At 33.9% G+C, this 25,589-nt stretch overlaps 1 protein-coding gene across 1 annotated transcript in view; it reads left to right on the forward strand.

Annotated features, from left to right (window-relative positions):
* Positions 1 to 14,696, forward strand: part of LOC118188004 (inhibin beta B chain-like) — a 107,976-nt gene extending 93,280 nt beyond the window's left edge. Inside the window, exon 2 of the mRNA XM_085823481.1 lies at positions 6,528 to 14,696. Coding sequence (XP_085679607.1) covers positions 6,528 to 7,363 — 836 coding nt within the window. The 3' untranslated portion in view covers positions 7,364 to 14,696. The remainder of the gene's footprint in view (positions 1 to 6,527) is intronic.
* The last annotated feature ends 10,893 nt before the right edge of the window (positions 14,697 to 25,589 follow it).

Genomic DNA, 25,589 nt, shown 5'->3' on the forward strand with positions numbered 1-25,589 from the left:
TACACGATGCTTTGAAATAAATAAGGTAAAATTAAACAAGATCTGATAATTTTTTTTTAATTTAATGAACGTTTTCAGGCAGTGATTTTCAAAACTATAATAACATTACAAAACGATTATTTATTTGATTATATCATTATTAAAATATTAACATTAAAGTGGATTATTTATTTTAGTAATTTATAAAATTCGGAGCATGAAATTTTCTGGGTGTAATGAAGGGAGAAAAAAGATAAAATAAAATCTAGAAGCACTCAGATTTTATATTACGCCCAAAAGGCTCAGATTTTATATTACGCCTTTTCTTAACGTTTTGTGTGTTACCTATATTTATTGAATATCATGTTCTTCGCCCGTAAACCACATACATTTGAAAACTGCATATCCTTAGAATTTCCGCACTGGAGATAAAAATGTTATTTTCCGTACAGTGCTAAGATTACTCGCTTTGAACCCGTTGAGTTTGTTAAACAAAAATTCGTTAAACGTTTACAAAATATGAAATAGATTAAAAAAATTTGAATTTCGGCCGTCTAGATGCCCATGTTCGGGTGAAGGATTGCATTATTCAAAATTTGATGGTTCTAGATACCGTCGTTTTTTGTCACATTGCGAGAAATATACATATATTCATGCAGATTCTTCATTATTTAATTTCTTTAAATATAATACAGAGAGATATTTGGTAAAAACAATTTGCAAGGAGACACGGAAATTTATAGTGAAACAGCGCAAAATGTCGCTTCCAGCTAATAAATTAAATTAACAGTAAATAAAAAAAATCTTATGCAGAACTAAAATTTAAAGAATAATCACTATAAAATACAAGCAAAATTAATTATTACGGTTAAATACAATTTTAATATTAGAATTTAATGTATAAAAATTAAGGAGTGAGAAGTGTTTATCACTATGATGTCAAATTGGCGGCCCTCGAAGTAATTTTGTGCTGCCTGCGAATACATTTCTTGTAAATTAATTAACATTTTTGTGACAAGAATTTGAAGGAAAAGTTTAAGATTTCGATGGTGTCTGGAGTCCAGTTTTACATCATATTCATTACCCAAAATAAACGTAACTCTTCGTAAAATCTGGAAATAGAGCTAATTAATTTAGATTGTGATATAAATCTTGTTCAAAGATTTTAAGTTACAAATCTGATTAACTTTTATTAGTACTGCCAAAAGATAAATATCATAAGTGACGAATTTTTGCAATAGGAATACTCGCTTTGTTTTTGAGTACATTTATATGAGAACAGTTGTTTTCCTAGTTGAATATTAATAAGTCTACGAAAAGAAACTAGACTGCCGATGAGTATCTATAATTTGTGAAGATACTTCTTAGTAATGTTCCTCCAAGATTACAAACTTCATGAAAATCGAAGCGTCACGTGGTGGTTTTTACTACCCCTGAAAAGGGTAGTAAACACCAAAGATATTTACAATAATTTATATGGAAATATTATTTTTCCTGTTTTTCGTCGTAGAAAAATCTAATAAATAAAAGAAAGAGTCTAAGTTGCCATTATTTATTATCAAGATTTATCCTTCTTGGGAAGCTTTATTATCTTTTTAGTTTAAAGTTCAATATATTACTATTAGTTGAATAGTTACTTAGTAAAAAGTTATAAGTTATAAGAAAGTAAGTTACTTAGTAGTTCAATATATTACTATTAGTTGAATAAATGCCAGTCTGAAAATTTTAATATTTAGCTGTCTGTTTGAATTCTAAATTGTGACTAACAGAAATTTCTTGCAGATACCAACTTTTAGATTTCAAGCAAATTATAAATATAAATTTAATATTTTCTTTATGTTATTTTTATTCGTATGTTTTTATAAATATCTAGCAAAAAGTTTTTAATTTAATAAATAAATTTTATTTGGTTAAAAAAATTAATCCCGCTTTTTTTTTAGGGGTGGGTATAATTGCTGCCCATCAGCTACTTTCAAATTGTACACTGGCCCGTGTGCACATATTGCTCCGGTGGCTTCGTGCGTTTGCATACTACCTTTGATACGCACGTTGCATAGCAGCGGTCAACGAACACTTTGCATATTCTAAAACACGAAACTGCTTTCTATTGTATACTTACCATTTGAGAATCAAATCCATACCTGCAACATTACGAGTCAGTTTCAAAGAATTTTGCACGGGCAAATTTAAAAATTTAATTTTCTTTCATAAAGAAGTAATCTATAAATAGTACGTTTCAGACCACTTTTGAGACAAGTATCGTTTATAAAATATGTCTTCTTGTGCTGTAGCAAAATGCCATATTATTCATGGAAATGAGAAAGATAGTGACTCTGTAATTCATATTTTTGCAAAGGACAATTTGCTTTTGACGAAACAAATGGATACTTGTGTCAAAAACGCTATTCTATTAATTTGAACAACGCAAGAATTTGCAGCGAACATTTTCTGTGTATGAAGATGACACAAAAAATTGCTTGCTTGGTTTGTGATTATCTCGTTTGGACTATCATACCGAAGGGCCCAGGCTCGAATCCCGGTGAAGGCATAGATGTTTGTGAATGTACAGTGTCTTTGCAGCATGAGGACACGCTAAATATATGACGAAAATGCTATCGTGTGGTTTCGTGGCAGGGAAGACCCTCGCACCATCCCCGGCGTGTTCTTCCTCAAACCTGTGGTGTAAGTAAAAGACCAACCTCCTTCAGACTCTGGAAACCATTCTTCCATGAATTCATGGACAAGACAACAACAACAATTAACATTACTGGTTAATTACCCTACAGCTGGTCTTTTATGATAACTACTTTAAGTGGCTGGCCGCGAAAGCGGGGAGTAAAATAAATTTATCAGTAGTTAGCTGAGTAATAAATGTAGTTAGTAGTTAGAAGTTAGATGAGTAAATAAATTTATCAGTAACTGATAAATTTATTAGTAAAATTTATCAGTTTATTAGCTTTTATTTACAGTACTTAATTTCTAATTGTCATTCCTTGGAAAAAACTTGAAAAAAGCAAAATATTTCAGAAGGAAATACACTTTACGAATTTACTTCATAAACCAGAGAATTTGCATTTCTGTTCGATGCCATACTGACATGAATTGCTGTTCATAGCATAAAGCATTTATATGAGCTATGAGCATCATCAGAATGTGGAAGTTAAAAATAAGAGACTTTGGATACGTATATCAGGTGACCCAAGATAAATCGAAACGGGCATGGGATACTTCACTCGCTTTGGGCTTGGTTTATTTTGAGCCACCGGATATATCAGCATCACGGATACATATTATATTCCTATATGTCACTTTTTCGAATATTTCTATTTTGATTTTAGAAGATATCTGAGTTTCCGTTCAAATATCTTATTTGGTGTTATAAATAACAGCTTTTAATTTTGAACTATTGCAATCTTATACTAAATGATAATGAAAAGACAGGTCCTTTTTATCAGTTCAGCCACAAACAGACTATATTAAAATCCGATTAGGTAATATAAAGTAGATATGAAATCCTGCCCAACTGGAATACATTTATTTAAAATGTTTAGGATCACTGACTCACTTATAGAGTTTTAATTTTGCTATGCTATAGAATTTTCAGTTGACTTCATTATTTGCCCCTAACCACTGGATGGTACATCTTTGTATTAGCATACATGGTTATTAAAAATGTTTCATCGTATTATGGTATAATATAAATTCCTATTTATCGATTACTTCTTTATGAAAGAAAATTAAATGTTTAAATTTGCACGTGCAAAATTCTTTGAAACTGACACGTAATGTTGCAGATATGGATTTGATTCTCAAATGGTGAGTATACAGTAGAAAGTAGTTTCGTGTTATAGAATATGCAAAGTGTTCGTCAACCGCTGCTATGCAACGTGCGTATCAAAGGTAGTATGCAAATGCACGAAGCCACCGGAACAATCTGTGATGGTATCCACAGTTCTGCACGTAGTCCGCAAAACTGTCGTTACAATGCAATATGACGATTTTGCCTCTTGCCTAATTTTCAGTGACAAAACGACGTTTCATATGCAAGGAATGGTAAACTGTCTCAGTCTTTGGATATGGAACATGAAAATTTGTTATGCTGCCGTTGAAGAAAAACTGCATTCACAAATTTAAACGACGTTTGTGCCAATTCACAGACAAAGGTGTAAGGATATCTTTATTCCTTCTAGAGAATTTTCACAGTTATGGTGTATCTTTACATGTTGCAGTTACGGTTACTTTATCCAATAAAAAGGAACTCCGAAATTTTCACACTTCAGCAACGGGGCGGCTCCACCTCTGAGCATTGCAAAGACACTATGAAATCTGGAATGAGGAGCGCTCAGACATGAGGCTAGCATTATTTATGGCCTTAAAAGTTTCCAAACCTTACGCCCGATGATGTTTTCTGTGGGAGTATGTTGAAAACACTGTGTATGTGCCCTCACTTCTAGTAGCAGTAGAGAAACTCCAGGATAAAGCTAATTTGGTGATCATCAGTGCAGAAATGGTAAAACGCATATGGGCAGACTCGGATTACGCTTGTATGTGTGTCGTGTAACAAGAGAAGCACACATCGAACATTTATTATGTTATCAGAAAAGATTAAAATATTTTTACTTCTTTCATTTAACACTACTAATTTTATTTACAGTACTTGTTAGACACAGAGTTCTGAAACCTGATAAATCATTTATAACAACGCAGTAAATTAAAGACTATTTAACATTTCATTGTAGTTAAACGTAAAAGGTTTACAGTAGAATTTAGCAACTTGTTTTCTCATAAATTCACAGACGAAGCACACTTAGACTTGCTCTCTGATAAATGCATTTTAATTTTTGACACTTTAAGAAGAACCATTTACTGAACACAAACTGTTTTAAAATTTTATCACAAAGTTTTATGAATTGTAGATGTAGGACAATCGAACGCCGCTGTACCGAACTTCAAGGGCCAAGAAATTTAGTTCACTATATCTTATTTGAATAATTCTTTCCTACTTAAAGAAAAATGGATTAGTTCATGCAAACATATAAAATCTGAATGAAGAATAAAGAAAAAACTGATTAACATTGTCATATCTATGGAAAGAAATCTACGAATATCAAATCTAATTTTAAGAAATCTTATTAAGATTTAACTGCAAGTACTATTACACGCAGTTGTTAAATTGTTCATCTTCAGTCTCTCTCAGATGTCTGGCAAATTTATTTGCCTTTATCTGAAACATTTGTCCAGATAATTAGCAGATTAAGACTTCTTTGAACGTCGAACCGTTTCAGAAATGTTTTTTAAACACATCTTTGCTCCACTTTTCTGATTCTGTTTCTGACAGATATCTGTTTGACTGCTTTTATTTTGTATTTTTGAATTAATGTTCGCTTTATCTTCAATGGAGAAACTTTAGATTTACAGCGCGCCTTGCGGTTAAGTTTTTGGCAAAGAAGCAGAGGGCGGACAGTTTGGCAGAAGAATAGGTGAGAGTTTTGATCTTTTGGGGAAAATGAAAAAGTAAAGATAATTCCCTTCGTGTTTTATTCAAATGCCCATTGAGAACACAATCATTTCTCCCTAGATATGTATGGTTGAGACACATGAATTTAATAATTTTTATAAAAAAACAGGCAGACCTAAAGAATGTTAAGCGCCTATTGAGGATGGAATTTAAATGACATCTGTATTCAAATAAAACAAACCGATAAGAATCAAAACATTCTCTAAGAGAAAAATAGACTAAAAACCGCAAACTCACAGGATTCGTTATCTGATTCCATCATAGCAGCAGCCTTGAATAAAGATCTGTCTGGCAGCTCAAATAATGAATCTAAATGGATTTAAAGAACCCACTAATGTTTTCGTTAGGTTCAATTGTCAAGTACATCATATGGTTCCCTAATATATGCTTATTACATGCTTGTGTCACACTTGCCTCTCATAGCCATTATCTAGAAGAACACAGAAAAAAGGTGGCATGAAGATGACAGGAAAATAGGATAAAAGTACTTTTTTTTTACGAATGTAATCCTAATATCCTAAATATGAATGATTTTTATGGTTAATAATTTTTTTCCGTTAAAACATGCAGGAATTCTGGGGAAAATATGAAAAATACAAAAAACGTTTGGCTCATACATATTCATACAGTTCTTTATATCCGAGTTTCATACTCTTAGAGATTCACTATATCAGTTAAAATAACATTATGTGCATAGAAAACTGGAAGGGACCAAACCTTTGTTTGTTACTTCTGAAAGCTCGTTAAAGTGTTGTTCGACTGTACTTCTTTTGCAACAACTGTACTTACTTTACTGTCCTTTTTTCCTAATAATATAATCAAGTTTTGAGTTTCATTTGTTTGATTTTCAGTTTGAAGCAATCACCAAAATCCATTTATCTATACAAACATTTTTTTAAAATCTTCAGATCGGCTTCTGTTAAAATCTGGTATTTGTAATAAAAATTATTTTTGCCCTGCTAAATGGAAAAAATTATTAAAACATTAATTAATTGTTGTGAGATTGCTAATGTTTTCTTCCTTATTTTAGGCCGACGGCTGAATGGACATGATCTACTCGATTTCTATCCATCTCATGAACATGTCAACAGTCATCTGCGTGTTACTGCAGCAACATTGTGGATTCAACTTCGATATTCACCACACCTTCCTAGAGAGAACAGGACTCAGCTTCAAAATCAGTCTGTGACGTTATACGTTTTTCGAGTTGGTAATAGTACTGATCAGATGCATCATCTAACTTCATACAGGCATTATAATATCACTCCAGGATGGCGTCGTTTGGAAGTAGGTGATGCTGTCAAGCAGTGGTTTTCCGCTGGTGCTAATCGGGATAAATTAACTCTACTTGTCGACTGCACTGGTTGTGACTCCAAACTTGAAATTATTTTATTCCCTGATTCCAACGACATTACAGCAAATGGTAAAGCTCGGAAAATACGTCATGGTGGGCATGAGCAACAATTGCGAAGTTTACGACCCTTTCTAGCGATTGCAACAGAAACTACCGAACAAAGAAGGCGACCAAAGCGTCATTCAAGGACTTGTAAAGGTCATTGTTGCCGTCAGAATCTCTATGTGAGTTTTGAAGATTTAGGATGGAGTGACTGGATTATAGCACCCAAAGGGTACTACGCTAATTTTTGCATGGGAAATTGTAAGGGACCAAGATCATATGACTCTTTTCCTACATTCCACACTCATGTTATTGAGGAATATCGAAGTCGAAATCCGTATGCTTCCATCCACCCATGCTGTGCTCCTACAAGATTATCTCCTATGTCACTTATATATTTTGATCCTGATTTAAATATAATAAAGACTGACTTACCAAAAATGATAGTAGAAGACTGCGGCTGCACTTAAATTCTTCTTCTCATGCATCTTTCCTTTGATGAAGGTGGTTGGAGTACTTCCTGAAGCGGGTCTTCGGATGACGCCTGTTCTAAATCTTAGTCACTGCCAATGGTGCGAACGATCCAACGTTCTGCTCATCTCTTCAAGCATTCCTTACATCGTTGGTGATAACTCTAAACGGGAAAACTTTCTCAAAGAAGCAGAAACTAACGTGATGAAAATGAGCTTTTTTAATAGCCTTGAATACCTTGTTTTGTGTTTTTTAACGATGTGCTGAATGCATTTGTATATAATAAGTTCACACTAGAGCAGTGAACTTCGAGAGATTCAATGCTATCATACAATTTTACGCATTTCAGTTGCTTTACAGGAAGTTTATGTTTGGCATGCATATAATTTGGTAGCATTCAATTTTTATTACCAAAGTGTATGCCAAAAAAATGAACATCCTGCCTCTAAATCGCGCATTTCTTCAGTGTCTTTAAAAAAGGATTTCTATGCTACTATTTTGACTCTGATCAGATAGCTTTATCCTCATTAAAATATTTCACATTGTAAAAAGCAACAAGATTTTGGTTATTGGCAGAAATAGTTCCTCATGCTTAAAGCATAAACTTAATAAAATATTTAAACTTTTTTAAATGTTTAAGTACTGAAGGATGGTTTACTGCAAAACTGAATAAATCGGTAAAAAGGAAAAGCCTTAAAATAGAAAATAAGGAGTAAAACCGAAAACTGCATATAATTTAATAGTACTACATTCTTCAGATTTAGTTCTTTAATAGTCATTAAGTCCTCAATCCAGATTAATCATTCGGATGAAGAGTTAAAATTTAATACTAAAAATAACACCATTAATATTTACTAACATTTTATTTGTAGATATATTATCTCTAGCTCATAATGTGCATCTTTGGACTAAAGTATATGTTGCACCCATAAGGAATGCCGAGATTCTCTAAAACCTGAGGCTTACAGCAGAGAATTTAATAATAAACAACTCTAAAATCTAGGTAAATTTAATTTGGTTAATACTGAAATAAATTGCAGAAATACAAATCCAGTTTATATAAACACATCATATTATGTAGAAAGTTATATGGCATAGCTTAAATCTGTAGAAGTTTCTTCTTGAACGACGATGTTTGCTGATTATAGGCTAAACTGCCATTGACATTTCATTACGTTTAAAGTAAATCATGGCAGAATAAATTTTTTGTAGAAATACGTAAGTGATATAAGGAGAATAACATGGAAAACTGGAAGTAAATTTCAACAACATGTCGTTGAAACTTGTTCGTTTCTGATATTTTCTTGACAGAGTCTTTTCATTCACAAAATAACGTCGTTTTTAACCTCTTCTTCCCAATTGCATGAACATATCGTCATACTAAGCATTAGCTTTGTTCTTCAATCGTTAAAGCTTTCAAGCAAAATTACATTTTACATCCTAATATTTGGAAATATTGTGACGAGCCATTCGACAGCAGTATATGGACTGGGTCGTGAACCAAGTTGTGTCTAAGCTTAATCCATTTGTCATCAGCTCCAAGACAGAAATAAATTGTTGTTGAAAATGATAACGAAGAACTGTAAAATGCTCGAATCCTGAGCATTCCAAATGACAGCGAATCCACCTTATGCTAAAGCGATTTGCGTTTGCCTGTCAATACCGCAAATCTGGCATGTGCATTTCGTTTGGAACTAGGATGTATAGAATAGTTGTAAATGTTTTAGTCTTAGGTTTTGATCTAATTAGTGTCATATTAAAGAACGGTAGTCAAGCGAGTGATCAACTATAAGTGATGATAGTACATTGTTAAAGGAGCGTACTGAAGTCAAAAAGGAAGTACTGAAAGTCGTTGTACTTTCAGTTAAGTGATAGAAACGATTTGACTTGTTGTATGGTGATTAAATGAAGACAGTATTATTATATGATTAGGTGCCAAACTTGTTGTCAAGTATAGAATTCGTCAATTGTTATATAAGAAACCTCGTGAATGGTTATGATGGTGCTGTTGTGCTTCGCATGAGTAACTGATTTTCTTTCATACTGCATTTCATCTCCCTGATTTACTAGGATCATATGTGCACAGCATGCATGTCTATAATCTCTGTCCTTTCATGACAACATGTGTTAGTAAATTATGTGGTAAAAATTATGCAGACAAAAATATCTATAGGTTTGCCCGTAACACTGAAGCGACATCATAGCACCTTCCCAAATAATTGTAAGAAAAATACTACCCAAATATTTGCTAAGGCGATTTGTCTACTTTTTGAGCAGAATGAATGGTTTGATTTCTTTTATAGCTGTCGCGCTTTTAATATATGCACAATCATGAACTCAGAAATCAGTTTCCTAGTCTGCTTAATCATTTCTTGTCGGTGCAACAGTTTTTATGGCATAAAGCTAGCTTATACTCTAATACAAATGTGCTGTTTTATGTGAAAGACATCACTGTAATTTAGAATCAGTTACATTGGAATATATTTGAAAGTATTCATTCATAGCAAGATAAATCATGCTAGATGGAGCAGCAACATTCAAGTTCTTTGTCTGTTTAATGGATAACATTAACACATCGTTTAAAACAGTTCGATTCACCTATGTGTATTCTAGAATGTTAATAAAATAATACTGTCCTTTCGTATTATGATATATGTAATACTTAGGAAAGGATCTAATTAGTTTACGCGCATTCCGTTTCGTAATCAGTCATGTGGAAGTTATGAATTTCTACTACAATTTGAAGATAGTAGATGCCTTAATTATTTATTAAACATCGATTATTTGGGTCAGTGGTCAGCAAACCGCTGCTCGGGAACCACATGCAGCTCTTTAGCTACTTGGAAGTGGCTGTGCTAGGAATCGATTCCGACTGCTTGCAGGAGAGAGGAGTATGGTCGGTTTTGGCATGGAACAGGCGGGCGCGGATCATGCGGCGCGAAGGAGGCAGCTAACGCTAGAGTTGAGCGAGAGGAACCTAACGCAGCTTGTCCATCAAAGAATAGAATGCTCACTGCCTGGTAGGCCGAGGCTGCAGATCTCACTGGTATTTTTGGCATTAATTTAATAATTTAATAAATTTTTAAAACTTCGTGTTCCTGCTTTTAATCATATGAAACGGATAGTGTTTTTAGGGGTCACCTATTTGAAGAAGCAGAGAAAAATGGAAGGCGAAAACCGTGAATTTAAAGTTAAATGAACTGAATCGTTCGCGTTTATACAAAATTCAAACGGCCTTCCGACCTGTCTTATTAGCTGAGAAAAACTGGCGCAGAACAAGAAATCAAACTTGGAGAGACAAATTAAACATGCGGCATTTGGCATTAAATATCCCGGTGGTGACGCGAGGAAGAAAGCAGTTGAGGAACATCAGAAGAGTCAAGAAAAATCTCGCTGTGTATTTAATTATTTGCTGAAATCTTCCAACAATGTTAATATTGCAATCTTTATTGTTTGTCAAAAGACTGCTAAGAGAGGGACACATATACAGACGGTAAATACATTAAAAGTTATTTTATAAATGCATCCGAAGCATTTTAAGAGCAAAGCAGAAATTCTTTAAAAAATATTAGAGTTACCACTGTCTGCTAAAACAATAAAAGACAGAAAAGTCAAACTATCTTCGAATGAAACCAAACAGGGTAGCAAATATCTCAAACTGATTTCAGCTTTATCGATATACGTTGAAGAATCTTGTGCATAAATGGCAAAGCGCAAGTATAGCTTTTTGTTTTATTTATTTCCAAAAAGAACTAAGTTTATTGCCACTGAAAGGTCAAATACGTGGCGAAGATATTGCAAATGCTGCCATTGAATGCTTGGAGAAAAATCATATTCCATTCGATGAAAGGTTTTTAATTTCAATAGATGGACACAGAGTATGCCTGAGATGAAGACGTTTTTTTTTTTTTTTTTTTTTTAAGGAAAATTTAACCTCGAGATACTTGTTTACCTTTGAATTATTCATCATCTACTATTCATAAAGAAGCGTTCTGCGCGCAGACATTTCCAGGAGAAATTTGCAGTGTTAATGGAATTGGTAATCAAGATTGGCAACGCAGTTGTCGCTAAAGTTCTTTTTAATTTATTAAAGAAATTTTAGTTTAAATGGAGAGTGAATACGCAGATCTTCTGCTGCATAAGGTATCCTGGTTTTTAAAAGGAACCTTTTAAACGTTTTGCTTCCTCATTGTTAGAAATTTAAAGCATCTCTCCTTTAAAAGTATGTTGACTACTCTGAACTAATGAGTCATCCATGGATACAAAAATTTTCTTTCGTGGTAGACATTCCGTTTCTTCTAAATAAACTTAATGGCAAAGTACAAGGGATAGAAAGCACATTTTTATGCTTTGAAAATGTCATTTCATTCGAAACAAATTACGGTTTTGGGTCAAGATTTTGAAAGAGAAATATTAATTCATTTTCCAAGCTTTCTGAAGCATCGCCACGAAAATAATTCGGTAATTGACATACGGAGGTTTCAGGAATTCAATAACTGCACAGACAGACAGAAAGAAGTACAGGAGGCACCAAAACATCGCCATGGGCAAAACTGGTATCGCCCCACTGCACTAACCATCTATAGAAGTGTACCCTGATGCTCGGGAATTAGTCTACATTGCAGCAAGCAGCATTCATAATACACAGTTATATATTAATGGTGCACAATGAGTTGAGTTAGCCTTTGTTTAAAAAAATAACTCTCAGTAAGGACAACAGAATAGCAATTTTCTCCCTTTAACCAGTTCACCGTTTGCCCCGAGAGAGATACGTTCACAGGAAAGGAATCGTCATCCGTTAGCGTCGGCAGACTCTCGTCGGGGTAAAATTTAAGCTGAACCGTAACCCCCGAGACACATACGACGCAGCGACCTTTTTCCAACCCCCACAGAATGAGTCGAAAATCAAAAGGGGTGATTGATGGGTTACTTATCTTCTCAGCGGTGTCGCATTAGGATCACAGCGGGGCTGTTTCAGGAAAGTAAAGGATGGGGACACTTTCTTCGAATAGCTACCCCCTCAACATATCCATGGAGGTAGGAAGTCCTACCTCCATGAACATATCTGATGAGATCCACAACAACTTTCTCCCTTTTTATTAGCGAACAAAGGGATTTGAATGCTATCTTTTCAATTCTTAACGATTCAAATCTTCTCTTTTGTTACAGGCTATCAAAATAATAAAACAAAATTCAAGAACATTTCAAATACTAGCTAATACCCTTATTTATATAAATCTTTTTCTGGACAATTAAGAATTACATTTACATTGTAATAGATTGCAATAGATTTGGGGTTGGGTGCATTAAGAGGAATTGGGGTTGAGTGCAAAGGGAAAAATATCTGCTCTAAGGTCGAGTCTTTGTGTTTTATGTTGCCCCTTAGGGGGTCGTTATTCAAAATCCTTCAGTGTGACAGCTACGCTGTTCAATCTGATTTGAACAGAACTTCTAAATAGGCTTTCACAGGTTGTCAAAGGGGGAAAGAAATACTCTGAGCTCAGTTTTAGACACAAAAAGTTTACCTTTGGATGCGAAAAATGGCACGAAATGTTTGCGATTTTCCTAACGGCGAACTGGTTAATATTGATACTGGCCGTTTTGAAATGCAACTACTGGAGTTAAAAAACAAAAAAAGTATGAAGCTCCCAATTCGAATTCCTTTATGCTGATATGGAAACATTACAGAGAAATTGCTGCAGTCTTAGTTCACAGCAAGTGTGGTCTGCTTTAAAAGACATGATAATTTTAAACACCAGAATAGTCTTTTTGACTCATATGATCAATTGAAAAAAAACTAGCATTTGCTTGCTGTTCTTTCACTCTTTGGTTCTACATGTTTATACCAACAATCATTTTCAAGCATGGATCTTATCAAACGTAAATTGCGAAACCGTCTTATGGATGAGAATCTGGAATTCTTCTTGAAATTAAAAGACATTCAAACCTTTCCAAGGGAATGCAAAGTCACTGTTCACATTAAGATTTCTTTTTCAGCGCCAAACTACTTCTCGTGCTTTTAGGCGTTGCTTTAAATTAGCAATCAACCACTAACATCAAATAACACCAGATATTATCATAATAATAATCTTATTAAAAATATTTTTACATTAACAAAAAATGCTTTTTTACATTAAAATAAAGATATGACAAAACACGCATTTAATCGTTGTCTGCTGACTTTTCTCCTTTGATTGATGAGTCTGCTGACTTTTCTCTTTTGATTGATGAGTTTGCTAACCATTGACCTACGTGAATGAAAAAACTGACAGGGTGAATAACTGATATGTCATTTTGAATGTGATCTTAAAACACACGTCTGCGAATGATTTTCGTGATATTTAGGCAGTTCAATGAGAAATATTGCATAGCAAATGAAATGCCTTATCTTTTGTCTACTAATATTCTATTTAACTCTACGATTTTCTATGAGATGCGATAATTTTTCAAACTTTATGCTTAAAATGTCATTCTACTCGCTTGCCATTTAATGCTCGTGCCGTCTTTCAGATGTTAGCATTAGCTAGCCGTAAAGTGTTTAATATTTTAGCAGCTGAAGATAGGATGTTTAACAGTTGAATTAAAAATTTTGTAAGCAAAAATGCTTACTTTTTTACTCTAAAGGTCATCTTTTTGAGTTTTGTAAATTTGTTATAAATCATTTGTACAAAATAATTTTATTTTTATTGTTGTACATATAATTGAACGAGAAGCCATCAAATTAAAGGAAGAGTCGATACCAAAGGTTATCTAACAAATCTCAGTTTCATGTACTTATTATTTTACATTTGTTCTTAAATCTCAGTAAATACTTACTTTACATTCATAACAGAATGTAAAATATCGTTTATAGTTATAAGCACATTCAGTTTTATAGACTTTTATTTACTTTCCTTCTATTTTTAGTGAATTTGTACTATCGCATTCCGTCCTTACTTTATAGGAAGAAGAAACTTACTTCGATATTTCTTGTGATAAAGGCCTTCAACTATTTTATATTCTTTTCTACAATTAATAGCATTTCCAAAACTTCGCTTTCATGCCTGATGTCTAAAAATAGTGCTTTGACTTCTAATAGCTTTGTTATTAACTAGATATCGGAAAATATCTATGTGATAAAAATTTGCATTTTGTAAGGGAGAACTTGGTATTTAGCTGAGCTTAAGAAAAAAATGCCATTCTCCCTTATTTAAGTGGTATTAAAATGACTGTGATTATTAATATTGTCTCCTATTAATTTTGTCTTATAATGACAAATGACTGAAGAAGAGAGATACATATTTGTAATATAGTATGAAGAAATTTAGAAAATAAAAATCTTGTATAAAGCTATCCTAAAAATATCTTTATTTATCCTCGAAACAAACACATCAGTCATATTTCAGTTCCTCTTAAAATGATAGTAATAACAAGAACAGTTACTTCCTATATTATGGTATTCACTGATGAAGCTTATAACTCCAACAACAATATTCCTATCTTCAAATGTAGACTGCTGTTATTGTTGAAGGAAAAAACTCTTTGGGTTACCCGGGTACTCTATTATCAAAAGTAAGGATTATTCACTCTCTCCCTTCCTGTCCTTACAGAATAAGTTAATAGAATTTTCTGTTAATAAAATCACAATTTAAAACAAATATAATGATTATAAGTTTTGTAACATTTCATAATAATAAGAAATATTAATTTTCTTTTATGGAAAAAATCACTCAAGAAGGACTTAAAATTATAAAAATCCAGTAACGAATAATAAACTGAAAGATATTTTACAGCAACTGATTGGAATTATTTTTGATGGATTTATGCTAAATTATACTCAATTTTTTTACATAAAAACGATTTAGCAGCAATCAAGAAATAAACCACTTTTTCGTGAAAGCAACTGTATGGTATTTTCGTATTACTTTAAAATTCACTGTACTTAACTGCAATATTTTACATTACAATAACAGAAATCATGGAGTTGTCGAATTATCAATGCAATAATTATATACAATTTATTATAAAATTTATACAACTTTTTTTTAAAACATTCAGCCGTAATATAACTAAAATGCATGACATTCAGTGCTGCTTTTATAACTCGTATAGAAAAAAAAATACTGAACATATACTTCGTGAATGAATGTGAACATTTTTTCAATCAATATATGAAAATGTCACATACCCAACACTATAATTAAATATATTTAATTGCCTTTGTAAAAGGCGTCATTATCTTTTCTTTCAGCCAGTTCCATATTCTCAGAGCAAACTGCACTTTACAAATGCTAGTACTTCAAATAATCGTGACCTTTGTATCATCTCTTTGATCTTCATAAGTTGATGAAATGTCCTAAATATTTTTATTTCGAAATATTTCAGTAAATGCCACAAAGAAACTTATTTTAATGAATGAGAAACCATTTTCAGTATGAAGTATTATTTATTTATAAGTATTGGTAATTAAAGACCAGCATAAAAATAAACTAAAATATAACCCAACCAGTCATATTTTAGAGATTGGCAAACTGCATATGACTAGGAGATTCATGAAAAAATGCTGTCGAAGTGAGTTAACACTCAGAATGACTAAACTGCGAATTAATTTTACTTATTGCAGGCGAGCATTACTTAATTTAGACAGCAAAATCACATGAAAACAATGAAAAGAAAGCAGAATCTTGCTTTGTTTTGGCATTTAATATCGAATTAGCAGTTTTCATGGATGGTGCACAAAAATCTAGAAATTAACCACACACTTTAGGTTTTATACGCATTCTTACACAATAAATTATTAGAATTTACCTCTTTAATAAAGTACTTTCGTTCAGTAATGCTTTCTTAATGCAATGTTTCATGCAGTTTGTAGTAACTGCTGTTTTGTTTGCCATTCTGAAAAATCTTCAAAGCTAAAATTTTTCAATCATTAAATTAAATTTAGATTATTATTAGATATCGATTTCACAACAACAACTTCTGCAAGCGATATTTTGCATGTGCATATTTTAAATGGTTCATTCTTTATATTTCTTATTATAGCAGTATAAGCATATATATATATATAAATTTAAGAAACCGAGCCATTGCGACAATTAATAAAGAGGCGGGTTACGTGAACGTAAAGCAACTTTCTTCTGTTTATGTAGAGTTAATATCAACCTCAGTTTTCATTACAGAATTTTAACCCCCCCCCTCTATTATTCATTAATTGTTAAAAAGTTCCCAGATGCAACATTTGGGAAATTAAAATTATCAGTTATGTAATATTACTTTGTTACTCAGTTATGTAATTTTACTTTAAAAAAAGATCTCTGATTAGGAGTGCGACGCTTTGAAAACTCGCGCCGGTAAAGCCAAAGGGGAAAAAATGGGGGTCCAACTTGATAACAATTTAAAGTTTGGTTAGGAAGCTAGCTTTAAGCTAAGGCAATAAAGTAAAATAATTATAATAAAAAGTTTAAAAAATTAAAAAGGGGAGAGTCCAAACGTGGAATAAATACAAAGGAAAATGCTTGCTTCTACCATAAGACACAACAGCATCAAAGAAACACAATATCACAGAAAAGTAGATTTTCATACATTTTTTAGAACACAGCATCAGACGCAAATGTAGATATGCATACACGGTTTGAGACTATATCAGCCAAAAAAAAAGAAGGTGGAGATATCCATGCTCAGATGCGTTCAAAGAAAATAGCAATAAGTTAGAACGCAGCGTGAAACTTCAGATAAAAATATGAAATGTTTGGAGCAAATCACGAAGCGCTGCGACAAATCACATAATCCTAAAAAACGGAATCTTTAAAGCAGCAACGATTCCTAGGAGTAACAATAAAGAGATAACCTTTTTATAATATCATCAAGAAATACCATCTTAAAAACTTCCACGTAAGACTTCAATCATACAGAAAAAGAAAAGACAACAACATCACGAATGCTGAAATAAGTTTTAGAAACGGTATAAATTTTTACGAAGCAAACAATCTTCCCTCCGGAAGGGATAAAACTTTTAAATCTAATTGCTAAAATTTTTATACAAGAAATAGTAAATGAATAAGTAAAAGAGGGACTCGCTCCACTTCGTTATGTATTCCTAATTTCAAGGCTCAGTACCTTTGATTTCTCGAAATTTCTGGAAAGCATACACAATTTACAGTTATACAGGAATCGGTACCAACATATTATCGAACGATTCCTAAGTTTGGCGACATTTGGCGATTTCATCCCAAATGTAGCGACAAAAATTATGCGATAAAACTATCGCAGGTTTAGCGCTATATCGATGAGATAGCCAAATGGACTAGTTTCTATAACTTCATTTTTCTGAAAAGCTTCGTTTCTTGAGGCCTTTCATGTTACATTCTACAAGAGATACAATTAACATATAATTTCACTAAAATTATTTGCATGTACCCAGAATTCATAACATTTCTCGCTTTTCAAAAGGTTGCACATCCCGGGCAGTACAAATCCTCAACCAGCTAAGAAAAATCATTGCATTACTAAAGTAATAATTTCAGTAGATAGCATACAAATTAAATATTAAATCAATACATAGATGCATGAATTTTCGAATTTATATACACATAGGATCATGGCCTTAGCTTACTATTTACATTATGTAGGCTATGAGGACTAGGCATTATGGCCATAGTAAAGCCTGTCTTAGCGAATAACTTTAGGATTAAAATTTGAGGGTTTACGTCGTCGAATTACGACTTCATTCATTCTGTTTAACACTGGGTAAGGACTGTCCCAGGGCACCTAGTTTCGGAGAGAGTCTTTTCTGTCGAATCGGATTTCATAATTACACCTTATCACCTTCGTTGAAATGATGTCTTTTAGTTCTCGGATCGTATCAGGAAGTCATCTTCTCTATCGCCAAGCTGACTCGTTCTCATGCAAAACTGTGCATCACTTCAAACCGTCTAGTGAAGAATGCACATCCGGAGAGCGACAAAGCAATAGACGAAGGTCATAACCGAAGAGCATGTGGGATGGGAAATAGCCTGTAGTATCGTGAACTACACTGCGATAGCCCAGTAAGAATAGACGTTACTTCTGGCCCTAGGCTGTTGGTTTCTGAAAACCATCAGTGAGAGGTTATTAAGGATGGTTAGATTAAACCTCTCTACTAGGCAGTCTGATTGTGGTAGTAAAGGTATCGTATGGGTTTTGTCTATGCAGAGTAGTTTAAGGATGTGCTCTTTAAATAAATTCGAGATAAAATTTTTTCCTTGATCGGAATGCAACTGAAAAGGCACTGCAAACCTACAGATCCAATGCTGTATCATTACCTCAGCTACCGTGGTAGCCTCTTGATAGGATATTGGATACCTTTCAGGCCACTTTGTAAAGTAATTAAAGACAATAAATATGTATATATTTCCATCAGCAGATCGTAACGGAAGTCCCAGGATGTCGAAGGTGATGCGTTCAAAAGGTGCTCCTACATCGCAATGTTGAAGCTTCCCTCGGTTGCGTTTCTTCGGTCCTTTCCGACCCGCACTAGTATTGCAAGGTCAGCAATACTTTATTTGCGTAGAAGTGCTCTGGAAGTTTACGGAAAGTCTTCATCATTCCGAATCGGACTGCTATGCATTTATTTAAGGACGGCCGGAATCCAAAATCTTTGAAATATAAGCTGCCATCAGAATGCCTTTCCATCATCCGATTCGAACTTCCGGTACAAGAAGCCGCTTCGAATATGGAATAAGCCCAAGATAGCGCAATTTTGTTTATTCGTAGGATTTATGTATCGAAATGTCCTGCCAGGTAGGTTCCCCATTTGAAGACCCCCAGTAAGTCAATTAGGGTTTATGTTCTGGTCATTCCTAATACATAATTATAAGTTATGAAATAAGATGCTGGTTATATTTAAAAACGTTAACCTCAAATTTAGAGTATCCTCCTGTGACACTTCACTGAGGAATTTTAACAAAATAACTGATGAACTAATATAAAATCAGAAAGAAAGAATAGAAAGCTCCATAATGCTTCGTATGATTAGTTAGTTAATCAAATATAGTAAAGCATGGACTGGGTAAGAAGCTTCCCATATAAAGACTGGCTAGTCATGGCATTTTTCTTCTTTCTTGCGGACTGATTTATCCCTAAAAATATTTGTCTCTCCTTGAAATGCTCCGCAGTAGATATCTCAATGAACTTGGATTAGCCCCTGTCTAACATATAATTACAATTGGCAGACTATTGGCAATGAAGAGAAGAAAAGGCAGATTTCCGAGAAGATTGCAGTAAACACAAATGCTTTAATTTGAAATTTAAAGGTGTAAAATCGTCTTTAAATGCAGTTAATTGAGCATCTAAGAACACTGCTGCTTTTCGGAACCCACTTACGATGTTATATATTGCCATTTTACAGCTTTTGTCTGATTACAACACTACAAGCCAGAGTTTAAAGCACTATTTAGCTTGCAGGAATTAGCTATAACACTACTAAAATTTTAAAATAAATCTATGAATATTCTATTCAAGTTCTAGAAGTCTATGCATATTAATGACTACCTTATCCGATAGATTTCCAGTCTACTTGCACACTTCAAGTTGTAGGGTTCCTCTCCTTTTGTCTATGATAAAACGTTGAGGAACCTAAGGAACTATGTAGCGACTTCCCGGCGAGTTTAAAACAACTAGGACGTACATTCGAGAAAGGCTGAATTACCCTTTTATTCACTCAAATAAGAAAAACAGTCAGCTCCTTCTCAGGCTTTAACTCAGAATCAAAAATGAGAAACTAACTAAAATTAAATGAAAGAGACATAGCCGAAGCTAGACACAATTATCTAACGTAGTTGGCCCTTAAATGAAACTAGCCGGAAAATATCAATAGGCACGTATAAAATGGTCGAGCGTAACAGCTACAATACTTAGCCAGAAGGCAAAAGGCGCCACTAAGAATTCCTAAAATTCTCTTCAAAGTAAGCTGTACCTTCCTTAAATACTTCTTCTAACTCATTTGCATTCAGCGCGATTCTAAAACCTCTTTCTGGTAGGGAGTTTTAAGTGGAAACAAGAACTAAAAGGAAACGGTTCCAAAATTATAATAACGGTTATAAAATTTAAATATACCTTACCAAGTCACTATGATTTTGAAGAAACTCTTAGTCATAACTGGAAAAAGAATCCAAAAAAACAAAACCATTTTTCATACATATGTAACATCATGAATGATGGATTAAAATTAAGAGAAATATTAAAAAATATTGAAATGTATATGCTTTAAAACCTTTTTCTTTCATTTTCCCGTGAATCCACTTCATAATAATTTTAGCTTTCGCATGATGATTTTCACCACCATTTTTACTTAATTACAGTTACTGCTCACCACCATTTGTACACCGAAAACACGTGTACATGCAAATGATAAAAAACAATAAAACTCGTTGGAGGGGAAAAAATGAAAAACTTCTACAGCACATTGTATAGTAGGTTATTTAATGTAGATTCTAAGACCAAAATATTTCTAGTAGTAGTAATAATAATAAATGAAACGAAAAAAACGAAGACGAAATATCCAAATGGAATGAAATTCGGTAGATGTAATTAATACCCGGAAAAGAAATATTAAACTTTCAGAGGCAATGATTGTTTTATTCAAGATATATATATAATTAAAAAGCTAGGTAGTAAGTACAATATAAAAAGACCAATTTGGTCAAACTTTTTTGCGCAATATGCTGCAAAATTAAGGAAATGAGAAGAGATATCTGGTTGTAACGGAAGTTTTTCGCCAAAACAAGCTCTTAATATTGTTAGAAAAAAAAGCATGAAAGTTATGGTTACTTTTAGTGAGAGTACTATTATTCACCACTCAAATCTATGGTTTTCCGCCAATATTTCTGGAATTTTTTCAAAGCCTTCGGCCCAGAAACTTAATGGTCATGAATCCAAAAACAGATCACTCTCATTTCGGACCGTCCTGTGCAGAATGGAAGATAGCACCAGCAAGATGTAGCTGCAGGTGGGAAAAAAAGTAGAAGCCTGGAGGAGCGATGTCGGGGCTTTATAGTGGGCGTGGGAAAAATTCCATTCGAGTCCGTGCAGAGTCCAGCCGGTGAATGCAGATACATGTGGTCTTGCACTATCTTGATGGAACATTACCTTTTTGAACCGAAACTCAATCTGACGTTTTTCCTTAACAAGCGGACTAGCATCTCGCTGTCTATCTTACTGTCGAGGACATTGCTTTTTTCCAGATACTGTGGATTTCAAGAAGGCAATCCCATCAGATACATAGCATGATCATTTTATTAGTCAAATTGCGTTTTGCTACTCTGCTGTACAGGCTCGCTGGGCGCAGACCAATCTCCTTTTCGGCCTGTGTTGTTGAAATAAATCCACTTTTCATCAGAAGGGACGATCCGGTCTAGAATTTTTTCCTTGCGTTGGTATTCGACCAGATAAGTGCAGGCCCGAACACGTCTGTCCTTATCTGCTTGATTCAGCTCATGCGGCACCCAGGGATTGAACTTGTCAAGTTTATGCGATGCATAGCGCGACTAATGGGCATTTCACTAACGTCTAACTCCTTAGCAAGCTCTCAGGTGGTTGCATACTTACCTTCTTCCACAAATTCTCGCAGGCGTGCCTCATCAGTATCAGTAGGCCGGCCAGAGCGCTCCGATTCTTGAATGTCATAGTCCTTGCTTTTGAACTTTCGATGCCAAACCTTCCCAATGTCATATGCTACAGCATTAGTACCTGAAGCTGCACACATGATTTGGTGACATTCTGCTGCTGACGTTTTGCAACAGAACTGGAAATAAATGATGGTTCTAATCTGAAAGCGTGATAGTTCCATTTTAGAAACCTTGCACTTATGATAATGATATTTTTTTACAAATTTCACAACGCAGTGCTTTAAAGTAAGACTCTTTCTTTCAAATGCCAAAAATCGTTTGACAAAATATGATTAAACACGTGAACGGAACGGTTTGCGCAGACGATATTTGCGGTAGCGGGGAACTTCTGTTAAAACTCGATATAACGAATTTATGAATAATGTACTGGGAATTCCTTTCTAACGATCGCTATGGGCTCACATTCTGTCGTCTCCCTAGATCGACTATTGCCTTCTCAACTCTGTATTCTGCCACGGTCCTTGGTTCAACCATGCATGACAGTATCGTTAAATGGCGGTATCGCTTCGACCCAAATGTTAAATGACCCTTTTATTTGACCAACCTACTTAGAGAAGTAGGTTGGTCAACTGACTGCAAGTTCTGAGCTAGAGACATATTGTTCATACCGAGCGTGAAACTTTTTGTGATGTATTTGTGCAATTGAGTGACTCGGAAGAGTCATATTAGAATGCCCTGTAATTAGAACTATCACACACCATACAGATGCTAAGTTGCGATGCTCTGTAGCTTCTGCTATTCCTTCAACTGCCGCCAAAATTTAATCAAAATTTAATTATTTCGCATGCTAGATCAAAAAGCATTCTCGTATGAAATTTCGTTACAATCAAACAACTCTTCCGCGTATCTTTATTTTCCCAATCTTTGTCTTCGAATTTATGTCAAAACATTCAAAGTTAATCATCTGAAGCAAAGCATGCGTTTGTGGGTAACTTCTTGAGAAATGTGATCGAGTTATAACATGATTAAACGTATTTGCGGTAAACAACCATCATAAAAAGCAATGGAAACCGTTACGAGACCGATCTGCTTAATGTCAGAGAGCCAACTCAAGGTTAGCTGGTTATGTTTTGCCACTTTCAGCCTTCCTATTAACTATTATTAGGGCAGTAATAGTATCACAGAGGCAACTTATGAGATAATTTTTAAGAAATGTAGGGGATTTTCTAAGATTTGAAGAATATCAGACTTTCCCACTATAGGGTATCTTTTTAGTTTCTAACCAGGTATTTTATGCTAAACCGCTTTCCTATCTTTCTCATTTCCATTTTTCCGCCAGAATGAAATCTTCCAGCTCACCGATATTAAAATGAGATAGAAAGAAGAGACTATTTAAAAGAAGGTTTTAGAGGGTAGAATTAGAGCGTCTTCTGCCTGGTGAAGGCTACGTTACTAAATTGATTTCCTTGCGAGTAGCATTCTGCGGCGTTGCGTTACTCTCGCCTTTAAATCGGACCCACGCGTGAGTGAAACTATCAGCTTCTTCACATGTACTATAATATACTATTGCAGTTTTAGGTGACTGACTTTAATTTTTAAAGTAAAGTGAACTTTTCTATTATAACAAAAAATGTGTCGAAACATTTTCGTTTTTCCCTTATGTGTATTGTCTTATCTTTATGTATTTTCAGATACATTATGTAAAAATATTTGGTAATTATAAAATTATTATAATAAGTTAAAGAAAAATCAAAATTTCTAAATTTTTGGTGACCCCCTACTGTAAGTCCCCTGACCCCAATTGGGGTCGAGACCCACAGATGTAGATGTGTAAATTTCAATTAAAAATGTAATATAGCCTTTATTTGGTTAAATAATAGTTATTTGAATCATTGCTTCGTTTCTGATATGCCGTTCCCCCCCCCCCCCATAAATAGCACTGCGAATCTTCGACCGCAAAATTTTTCTCGAAATCATTAGTGCAAATACCAAACTGTGGAGGCTTCGTTACTTTCATTATTTGGCCGACGATCGCCCACGAAATGTTGCCTTTTATCTCCGCGATAAAATTACTGCTTTAAATATTATATCTCTTTCTACCAGGAAACTGAAATCCTTTTAAGAAGCCATTCATCTAGGCACAGCAGAAATAATCCAAGGAGGAAGTGCAAAAAATAACAGTTTTGGGCTACGAAGATTTCATTTTAATTCGATTCTGCCAAAAATTTCTATAAAACGATATTTGAAATAACTGGTGACAGAAGGGTTCAGGAATGTCAATTCTTAGATAGCTCATGATGACCTTGCAGAGGTCGGTGTCATGGCAACGCGATCGATAGTAGACAGAAAATGGACAAAACCATTGTCTCTTCTCTTATCAATTTCATTTTTTTTAGAAATTTTTAGCCCTCTTTCTTCCGGTTCGTCTATTATCGATCCATGAGTCGGCGCCAAATCCGCTTCTTAATTGCCACCTGGTCTTCCGATTTCTTTCCTTTTTCCTTGGAGTGCGGATTATAAAAGACAAAAATTTAGTTTGGCTTTTTATAGATTTAAAAAACTCTTTTTTTTTTTTTTTTTTTTTTTTTTTTTGTTTGTTTGTTGTTGTTGTTATTTTGAAACAAGTGGAATTTGAATTCTAAGAGAATAAAGTCTGAATTCAAAACTTTAAAAAAAGTTGTTAATACTTTTTTAAGCAGAGAGATGATTTTCGACGAGAATGAAGATATTATAAAGGAGTTTCTGAATATTTCATAAATATGAAATTTAATTGCTTTGAAACAAGAATGTCACCTGTCAGAGAGGACTTGTTAAAACATGTTCAAATAAGGGATTTGTCACGAACGTATTAATACCATTGAGCAAAGAAAGCTTCACTTACATAAATTTTGGTTTATAAGTACGTAGTCATTAATTTGTTGTTTTAATATGATGGCCGAATAAAAAAATGCAATAGCACAGCACATGCTGAGGAAAATGCGGAGAAAGTGTACAGTAAAGGTGTTTTGAATATTCGCACGTAGGAACGACGATTCTGTGAATTTAATGATATGCCCTTAGTTGGAGATATCCAGCATACTGATGCGTTGAAAATTTTCAACTGAAACAAATCTGTATAGAGCTGTTGAAGATCAGGAAAAAGAGGTTAAGTCATCAATTATCCATCGCTAATTGATTAAACTTGGAATACTATCTAATCTTAGCAGGTGGGTTCCGCGTGTACTTACTGACGTTAAGACAGCGTGTGAACATCTGATCAGATCTTCCTTAGTTTGAAAACATTCTTCCTTAGTTTGAAAACAGTCTTTTTTTTTCCACCATCTTGTGACTTGATGAAGTTTTTGGTGGTGCGAAGCTTGCCATTTTTCCCTGGGGAGGGGAAAAAAAAAAAAAAAAAAAAAGCAATTCTCAAGAGACACTTAAAGCGGCGGACATTCAAGGCGTTTTCTACAATAAGTAGGTTGATTTTTTTAGGAACGGCATAAAAAAATCTATTACGGAGTTGAGAAAACTCTTTTTTATTACTTCACAGCCTACTTCAAAATAAAAACACATTGCTTAAGGAATGACCTAATAAGTTTAAATCTTATTAGGTAATTTTAGATTAACTTCGTAATTTTAGATTTAAGCTGTTGAAAAAATT

The sequence above is a fragment of the Stegodyphus dumicola genome, chromosome 9, assembly GCF_044657685.1.
Source record: "Stegodyphus dumicola isolate Sdum_Otavi_A_Nest chromosome 9, ASM4465768v1".
In the NCBI taxonomy this organism is placed as follows: domain Eukaryota; kingdom Metazoa; phylum Arthropoda; class Arachnida; order Araneae; family Eresidae; genus Stegodyphus; species Stegodyphus dumicola.